The sequence below is a fragment of the Bison bison genome, unplaced genomic scaffold (genome assembly GCF_000754665.1).
Source record: "Bison bison bison isolate TAMUID 2011002044 unplaced genomic scaffold, Bison_UMD1.0 scf7180017864473, whole genome shotgun sequence".
In the NCBI taxonomy this organism is placed as follows: domain Eukaryota; kingdom Metazoa; phylum Chordata; class Mammalia; order Artiodactyla; family Bovidae; genus Bison; species Bison bison.
The window spans coordinates 18,485,052-18,495,013 of record NW_011495034.1 but is presented as its reverse complement, the minus strand read 5'-3'; the positions used below and the strand labels follow the sequence as shown (position 1 = coordinate 18,495,013).

The following is a 9,962-nucleotide window of genomic DNA, read 5'->3' as shown; positions in this document are numbered from 1 at the left end:
AAAACCATCACCTCGGCTGTCCTTGTTCACTGCCTGCGCCAGAAGACAGAGGACGAGCTCCTGGAGATAACACTAAAGATGGTAAGTGCATCAGTTCTCTTGGAAAAACAAGCCGCCAACCCTGGAAACATGGCTCCAGGCTTCACCATTTCAGCTTCAGTCCTCTTGCCCTAGAAAAATTACCTGGGACAGTTTCTCACCTCCCAGGAGCAGTGTCAGCCTCTGGATCTGAATGGGGAACTGTTTTTATTTATTATTATGAATATCTCAAACTTTAGCAAAGTCAAAAAAAGAACATAATGAACAATTAATAATCCTCTAGATCTATCAAAACATTTTTTCTATTCTCATTTTTAGATATATTTTAAAAAATTAAACATTGTATATTTCAGAGGTAACTACCATCCTGAACTTTAGGGACAGAAATATAAAAAACAAATATTTTTGGAAAGATTATCACAATTTATCTTAGTTAACTTAGAAACCTTTTCATTTTTAAGCTAATGTTGGGCCACTTTTCTAGATTTTTTTAAGACTCTGCCTCAGTTGTTATTCTAGGAAAACTGTACATCAACCCATTAATCTATCCAACCATCCATTCATTTATTCATCTATCTTATCATTCCTCTATCCAGTCCACAAATCCATTCAAAACTTTTCATTCATCTATTATTAATTATCCATGCACCATCCAGACACCAGTATTGTCACTCCATCATCCGTCCCTCCAATCAGTGATCCATCCATCACCCATCTCCATGTATCCACTTGTCCATCTGACTCACCAGTACTCCACCTACTGACCACTTCATCCATCCATGTATCTAGGTTAAATGTGTGTGCGGCGGGGAGGGGTGGTAGCAGGGAGGGTGATGTGAACGTGAATCAGCTATATAGTCCCTGCTCACAAGGAACTTTCCAGGGAGAAACACACCCACATACTTTGTGGGCTCTGTGTGGTAGGCATACAGAGAGGGGAAGTATTTGTTGTACTAAGCAAGGATACTTCACAGAGAAGGTGACCTGTGAGGTTTGATGGATGTCTGTGGCAGTGCGTCATCACAGAGAAGCCACAGCAGGATGGACACCCAGAAATATAGCACCCAGGCCAATAGAAACTATCCTCTCTGTCGGGGAGGGTTTGAAAGAAAGCCCAGAGTAACCTAAGCACCTGGGCTCTCTGTCTGGACTCGGAGGGTATTCCTGGACCCCCAGAAACAAGTCTCTAACACTGGACTCTGAGCCCTTTCCAGTGTGGCCTTGGGACTTAGATCCTGGCTTCTCAGGCTCACATGATGTGACCAATATGTTCAAAGAATGAAAACACAACTGCCTTCTCATGCCTGAAAGGATGTGAATTTATTTCAGCACCTCTCAATGTGGTACATGAGGTCCAGTTTATAAAGGGAGAATTGGTAACTTTGGTAAAACCCAGAGCCTCTATAATCCTCCTCAGTTTTCTGAGATCATGTGGAAGTGTTTCCATGATTACCTTCTCACCCTAGTACACACACATAGACACACACACATGGACACATGCACCTGGATTGCAGGGCTACAACACATAATGGAGAGACCGTTTTTGGTGACCTCATATGTACTGGTCAGGCCTGTTAGCTACAGTATAACAATAATGTCAGTACAATTGTGGTAAACTTACAACAAAGAGAATTTTCAGTGAGTTTGTAGGAGTCAGGATTTTCTAATGCAAGATGAGAAAACTCATCTCAAAGTGCTTTGAGAAGAATATATTGTGACAGAATCTTCTGGTAACTCACAGACAAGTCCAGGAGTTGACGGATTCTGGCGTGGCTGGATCTGGATGCACATATGATGCTATTAAGAATCAGTCTCTATCCCTCAGCTTTTACCTTTCTGTGTTGGCTTCACTCTTAGGCAGATCTGGCCCCTAGGGAAGTTAAACAACAATACTCTAGTCTTACATCCTATCTGCTTAGAAACCCTCTTTCCCAATAACTCCAGCAAAAGTTTTGGGTAAACTCTATTGAACTGACATGGGCACATGTCCACCGCTGAAGTAGTCCCTGTATTCAGGGATTTGGTGCATCTGAGGTCACATACAGATGCCTGTAATCATGGAGTGAGAGTTGGGGAGAGGGGGTCCCCCAAAGGAAAATCAGGGTGTTGTTGCCTGGAGGAAGAAGAAGGGGAAATGGGTGGAGGGCAGGGCAGGCAACCAACAGTCCTCTGCAGAACTCCCCTCCCCCATCCCACACCTGCTCCCTGTGCTGGTGCCCAGGGGAGGGTGTCGTGCCTGCTTCCTTTCAGCCCAGCCAGGGTGGCACCAGGAAGGAGTACTTGGTACCTTTGGGACAGCTCACAGAGGTCAGCTTTCTTCCCAGGAAGCCTCCTCACCACAACCTCTGTCTTTGTCTTCACAGAACTTTTTCACTCTTAATTTCTTGGGAGACCCAACAAAGGTAAGGACCTTTGGTTTCTTTATTATGGGTTTTAAGACTTGACACCTTTAAGCTCCAGTTACATATGAATGACAGGAATTCTCCCATGTGAAGCCATAGTAGCTCCTTGTGTTTACCCTGCTGACGCCCGGAGAGAGCTAGAGTAATGTCCGGGTGGCCCCAGGAGGAGACCAGTCATCAGACTAGAACCCAGTACCCTTACCCCCAGGCAGTGCTCTCCATCACCAACTCTGTGTCCCTGTCCCCAAACAGCCCATGGTCTTGTTTACATTCCTGAAAACGCCCTGTTGGGAGAAGGTGAACGAGAAACCTCCACTGTGGGGAGTGGAGATGACTGGGTAAGGGGCTCTTCAGAAGCCTCCAGGAGGAGCCCGGATCATCTCCTGGGGGGGTTTCAGGTTGACTGACTGTGCAAGTCGCACTGTTTGCAGGGATGTGGGGAAAGGAGCCATGAGTCTTGAGTCCTCAGGACACTACTCTCCTCCCAGCCATGTGGGAAACTCCAACAGCAGTCTCCCATCTCCTTCGTCTCCTCCCACCTTCCAACGCTTCCCTTCACCAGGTTCTGATGGCATTACTTCTGTGGCATCTCAGTCCTGGCCTCTCTGCAGACTCCTTGGGGAGTCTTACCTTAAAAGGTGTAGAGAGGATCAAATGAGACTTAGTCATTCAACAAAGTTTTTTTTTTTTTTTTTTTTTAAGTAGATTTGCAGTGTTGGACTGGTTTCTGGTATATAGTGAAATGATTCAACTATACATATATATACACAATCTTTTTAATATTATTTTCCGTTATGGTTTAATTACTACTACTACTAAGTCACTTCAGTCGTGTCTGACTCTGTGCGACCCCAGAGACGGCAGCCCACCAGGCTCCCCTGTCCCTGGGATTCTCCAGGCAAGAACACTGGAGTGGGTTGCCATTTCCTTCTCCATGGTTTATTATAGGATATTGAATATAGCTCCCTCTGTAGGGTCTTGTTGCTTATCTGTTTTATATATAGGAGTTTGTATCTGCTAATCCCAAACTCCTAATTTATCCCCACTCGACCCCTTTTCCCCTTTGGTAACTATAGTTTGTTTTCTGTCTGTGAGTCTGTTTTGTTTTGTAAATAAGTTCATTTGCATCATATTTTAGATTCCACATATAAGTGATATCATATGGCATTTGTCCTTCTCTTTCTGACTTACTTCACCTAGTATGTAATCCCTGCGGCCACCCATGTTACTGCAAATGGCATTGTTTCATCCTTTTTCATGGCTGAGTAATATTCCATCCATCATATGTTCCATATCTTCTTTATCCATTTATCTGTCGATGGACATTTAGATTGCTTTCATGTCTTGGCTACTGTAAATAGGGCTGTTGTGAACATTGAGATGCATGTGTCTTTTTGAATTAGAGTTTTCTGTGGATATATGCCTCGGAGTGGGATTGCAGGGTCATATGATAATATTTTTAGCTTTTTAAGGAACCTCCATACCGTTCTGCAAGGTGGCTGCACAAATTTACATTCCCACCAACAGTGTAGGAGGGTTCCCTTTTCTTCACAGAGATCAAACAAGGAGCTACATTTTTGTCTTTTTGTTTCATCTCTAATACCATTAACATATCTTTTCATGGTCCTATTTAGTGCCACCTTTTGCATTCTTGAGTTTTGTGCTGTCAGTTTTGCTGTTTAAAATAATCCCGACCACAGACAGAAGGGCTGTCTAGTGTGCCTAAGTGCAGGCAGCCTACGATGTGTCTGACTTGTGAGAAATACGAGTATTAGACAAACTGCCTTCAGGCATGGATGACAGTGCTCCTGGTCAAGAATTCAGTGTTAATGAATCAACAATGCGTAGCATCCAGAATAAGGAAAAGATTATTTGCCGATCAGTTCGTTGAGCTGCTTAGGAATATGCTAAATTAACATCTATAGCGTGTGACGAAGCCATGAAAAACAAGCTATGTTTGTGATTTTATGAGATGAAGGCGGATTAAAAAAAAAGCACAGTGGGCAGCACTGTTGAGGCTGATGGCCAAGGGATTTACAGTCCCATCACCCAGGGAACCGCTGAGCCCTTGTTGGCTTAGTTGCCCTGAGGCCTGCGGAATCTTCCCGGACCAGGGATTAAACCCCATGTCCCCTGCATTGGCAGACAGTCTCTTAACTGGGGGACCACCAGGGAAGTCCGTTACAGTAAGTTTTTAGAGCTTAAGTATCACAAATACAGAGAGCTGAATGAGACTGGAAAGACACATATAGATAGATAGATAGATACTTCAAATATATGCACATTATATTATATATTTTTATACCAAATTGACTGAAGATCTGTCCCCATCACCTGGCCACTGCTGTCCCCTGGTCAGAGTCCTACCCTCTGGGGTCCACAGAGTTATCCCTCTTTGTTAGGACTCAGGTGTGTGATACTGGTTGTGAGCTCCGGCAGGTGGAGACAGGGATGCGGGTGTGACCTGGAAGGGGAAGCACAGACAATACTCTGCCCTCTTCCCCAGACCTATCCTTTCCTGCCCACCGTGGTTGACGGAGTGCTGCTGCCAAAGATGCCAGAAGAGATGCTGGCTGAAAAGAACTTCAACACCGTTCCCTACATCGTCGGAATCAACAAGCAAGAGTTTGGCTGGATTCTGCCTTTGGTGAGAAAGCGCAGGCCTCATAAACTTGTCTCCCATCCCATCACCCTCCCATCTCTGGTCACAGACCCCTCTGTGGGACCAGGCCAGCTGTCCTCATCATACAAAAGTTGACATTTCCATGAAAACTATCTCCGATGGTCCACACTGTCATCTGGGAGATGTAGCCCTGGGGACCCACATCCCCACACACTCTGTGATTGTCCCCCCATCCATGGATCCTGAAATGCTAGTTCCGGGAGGGCCGGTGGAGATCGTCAGTGGGCAGATGAAACCCAAGGCCTGGACGGGGCCAGGGGCTCGAGGGTTCTGGAGAGTGAGGTCTGGGACCTGCAGCCTCTCCCCTAGGGCTTGCTGTTTTCATGCTTTCCCCACTAATCACCCCTGGTCACCCATGCTCTCACTCATCTCACGGAAAGAGTCAGAGGAGCCTGCTTCCTCCTGGGTTAAAATTGACTTCAAAAGTTAGGAAGGGCTTTCCCTTCTGCCAAAGATAAACAAAGCCGGACACTAGGTGACGTGGTAACAGATTTGATTCAGTTACACCCCTGCTCTAGGGAAAAGATCCATCGTGAACTGAATCCAATCCCTGAAATGAAAGCCTGGAGCTTATTTAAGGAGTGGGTGGGAGTGGGGTGGGGTGGGGTGGATTGTCCATGTGACTGGACCACCTGGATTTGTTAGCTGACGTTTATCTGGAGAAGAAACAAACTTCTGTCTTATGACAGGAGGCAGTGTGTAGAATCAAGGTTCCCACTGAACTTAGGCCTTTATCTTTTCACAGGGACTGGAGGACAGAGCAAGAATTATCCCCTGCATGTTTGTTTTTCATAGAGATGGCTCTCAGGTCCTTGAGGAAACAGCTTTGGGTGGTAGATTTACATGTAAAGGGACAAAGAAAAGATTTATAATTACAAGAGTTCTAAAGTAACTGCTCTAAGAGGGAGTTCAGGGACCTACCTGCCTATCACCAGGCTTTGGCGGAAACAAACAGTAAAATCTCCTGGCAGCCCAGAGCTCTTGAAGAGGGCCTGCGGTCATCCTGGGGACATGGCCTTAAGCCTTCTTTAGCTGTCCTGGAGTTTGGTCTAGTCTCTTAGGGCTGAGCTTTAATGGAGTTGTAGTTCTGCGGTTCTTCAGAATGATTTCAGAGGTTATACCAAAGGACCAAAGTCATAATGGCAGGATTTGGGGCTTTCTCAGTTATCTGACTATCAAATCTGCCTGTAAAGCCCCTGGGTCGGGAAGATCCCCTGGAGAAGGGAATGGCTACCCACTCCAGTATTCTTGTCTGGAAAATTCCACAAACAGAGGAGCCTGTTGGGCTACAGTCGATGGGGTTGCAAAGAGTTAGACATGACTGAGCTACTAATACTTTCACTTTTTTTACCAGTTATCTGACACAGGTGGGGTATTTGTGGGTCCGTGTCATCTGCCCCAGAGCCCTTTACTTCAACCCTAGGCTGGCCGAAATCTTCCCTGTCTGTCTGGACCACTCTGGGGACTCTAATTGTTTGTCTGTGTGTGTCTACACACACACATACACACACACACACACACACACACACATACACACACACACACACACACACACACAAGGACTAGGACAGCTTCCCTTAACAATTACATTATCCTCTTTACACTCCTTGGTCTCTGGATATTAAAGTCCATTTGAGTCCAAAACTCATCAAAAACGCATGACAAAGTGACCTTCAGCCTCCATTTAGTTTGGTCTGTTGGTCACTTTGGTTTTTCCTGCTATTTCCTGATGATTTCATAATTGCTTAACCTTTGTTTTAACAGCTCATGGGCTTCCCACTCACTGCAGGCAAGATGGACCAGGAGATGGCCACGTCACTCGTGTGGAAGTCCTACCCCATCCTTGTAAGACTCTAGAAATCACAGAAACTGGCTGAGCACCAAAGAGGGGCAGGGGCTTGTTTCCAATTTCAGAGCATCTGATGGCAAAATGAAGACTGGGGCTAGGGGTCGGGGGGGGTTCAGCTCCTATTTTTCTGCCTTTCCACCTCACCACCAGGGGTGGGCAGGAGTGGTGGCATGGGGCCTGAGAAGTTCACCATTAATGCAAGCCTTCCTCCCTGGCTGGGGAAGCCAGGGCTGTTCACTAGGGCTTGGTGGTCACTTTAGCTTTTGATCTATTTCAGAACATCCCTGAGGAACTGGCTCCAGTGGCCACTGACAAGTATTTAGGAGGGACACATGACCCCGTCCAAAAGAAAGACCTGCTCCTGGACTTGATTGCAGATAGGTTGTTTGGTGTCCCGTCTGTGAACACGGCCCGCTACCACAGAGGTGAGTCTTCGACATTGGACAGGAGAGGGACCCTGACCCCACCAGCTTCACACTGTATTCTGTCTTAACCCTCAGCACAGAAAGATATAAGAAAACTTCAAGATGCATTCCACATAGCCAGGGGTGGGGCACTGTCCTATTTTGGTTTCCACCAGAAGCAGACTCTGAGGAAGGATCTAAATGCAGGCAGTGTATTTGGGGTGATCCCAGATAACACTGGTAGAGGAGTGGAGAAGTGACACGGATGGACAAGGAAGTCAGCCTACACTGTGCTGTCAAGCGAGTATCCACCACGGACACCTGGGGCTGGGGAATCACTGGGAAACCAGCAGAAGACGTGGCTCAGGGTTTTCCCCAGTCAGTGGCAAGAGAGCTGGGGTATTTATCCTCCAGCTTTGATGAGTCATCAGTTGAAGGCTGTTCCCAAGGGCAGTTAATTCCCTGGTGCTTTAATCTGCTGCACATGTGGGCAGAATGGTCTCTGGCTGCCGAAGACCTCAGGCAAAGAGCTACAGGTGCAGGAGGTGGGACTCTGGCCAGTGAGCCCAGAAGCAGGGGACTTGGGGAGACACCCACAGTCTCTGCCCCGGGGTCCCTCACCTGAATTACAGTAGTCTGTGGGGCCACAGGGCAAATATTGGAGGTTTTGTCTTAGAAACCTTCCAAGGTCAGAGATAGCTTCAGACTAGTTTGTTAACCAGTGGAGCTGAGATAGCATGAGGCCAAGTGTCGGATCAGGAATGTTGTCTGGGACCAAGAAAACCCAAAGGACTGAGCAGAGGGAGGTATGGGGCAAGTGGTCTGGAGAATGTTGATGTCTGCAGCTGGCCTTGTTCCATGCCAGTGTGTGCTGGGTCTATCGCAGGACCTTTTAGCATATCCCAAGACTGTGTGTGAGGGGGCCCTAGGGGCATGAGGCCAAGGATGGAGGAGCTCACCTGGACAGGAGGTGTCCTTTTGGAGTGCCTTGCTGAGGTCCTCACAGGACCCTCCCTTTCCAGGAGCTATCTCTCACCTAGTCTGCAAGGCAGGACGTGGTTCTCTGACCCAGATCACTCTTTCTAACCATGCTAGAAGGGTTTTAGAATTTGGGACTCTATAAGCATAATAAAAAGTAGCTACAGCTGACCTACCAGGTCCCCCCAGTTCAATACAGTCATGGATAGGTTCTGGTTACCCTTCCTCCTCCCTAGGGTCTTGATGAAGCTCTTCAGCCAGGGGCGGCCTGGGGTCAGAGCTGTTCTCTCACAAAGTGGTCTTGTCTCTCCATACATGTGGTTTCCTCTGCTTCATTGTCTGTTGACCCAGTCATCTTGGGTGAGTCAGGATGTGTCGGACCCCCATCAGAGTCATTTTTGCTTGGAATTCCCAGACTTCATTAACATTATGCTTTCCTTTTTTTAACTTTTTGTACTTGTCTTAAGTCTTTTTTTATACAGAAGAGAACTTATTCTGAATATAAAAATTAGCATCTTATAGTTGTAGAACATTTTGAAAATATGGAAACACATAAAGAAGAAACTAGAAATTTCTATTTTCTAGTCAAATTTATAGTCAAAGCTAGCTCTAACCTTGGAAGCCTTCAAAATTCATAGAAATATGCACTATAAATTTTTGACATATTTTCTTCATTAATCTTCCCATGACTTACATATAATTTAAATATTAATTTTATATTGTGTTTTTTTCATGGAATCCTATATGGTAAGCATTTCCTCAATGTCAATGAAAACTCATAAAAAGCATCTATTATCTCATGGAATAATACATTAAAATTTACTTTAGTATTCCTGTCCTACTGGATATTGAGGCAGGCTGACCATACTTTGATGCTGTAAAATATTATGCTCAGCCTGATGTGCATATATCTTTAATGAAATCTCTGATGATTTTTTTTTTAGATTTGGTTACTAAAGGTTTAATTACTAGGCTAGCTTGTAGGACCATTTTAAAGTTCTTGATACATATTGTGAAATTGCTTCCAGTATATAAGAATGAGTATTTCTTAATTCTCTCTGTTAAGATACTCAGATTAAAAAATAAAAATAATGCTGCCAATTTCATAAGCCCCTCCTTACCAAATAGAGAAAAAAGAACATCACACTGTTTAAATTTGTGTATTTTTTATTGCTAGCTATTTCCTTCCCTCTGCTTTTCTTATTGTTCCTAAATGTTACTATTCAAACCTGTGCCCTACTTATTCTTTTGAAGACTTGTGTTGTGGTTGTAGGAATTTAATAAATCTCAGAAGTTTAAGCCAGAAATGTTAAAAAGAAAAAAATGAACAAAAATATCTTTTGGGCAATATGCTCCCAAAAATAATTTCTCTCATTCATGAAAGTTCTTTCCCCTATGGTTGGATCATGAGTTCTTTCTAAAACTTTAAAATGGTAGAGCCAAGGTTAAAGCCCCTCCTCACGGCATTCTCTGCTTGACATTGAAGTAAAGTAAAGTCATTTAGTCGTGTCCAACTCTTTGCAGCACCATGGACTGTAGCCTACCAGGCTCCTCTGTCCATGAGATTTTCCAGGCGAGAGTGGATCTTCTCGACCCAGGGATCGAAC

General features: G+C 45.1%; 1 protein-coding gene across 1 annotated transcript in view; it reads left to right on the top strand.

The window, feature by feature from the left end:
• The window catches only part of LOC105004319 (liver carboxylesterase-like), a 27,040-nt gene that overhangs the window by 13,704 nt on the left and 3,374 nt on the right, over positions 1-9,962 (top strand). Inside the window, exons 8-12 of the mRNA XM_010861912.1 lie at positions 1-81; positions 2,403-2,441; positions 4,948-5,088; positions 6,889-6,969; positions 7,251-7,398. Of these exons, the coding sequence (XP_010860214.1) occupies positions 1-81; positions 2,403-2,441; positions 4,948-5,088; positions 6,889-6,969; positions 7,251-7,398 (490 nt within the window). The remainder of the gene's footprint in view (positions 82-2,402; positions 2,442-4,947; positions 5,089-6,888; positions 6,970-7,250; positions 7,399-9,962) is intronic.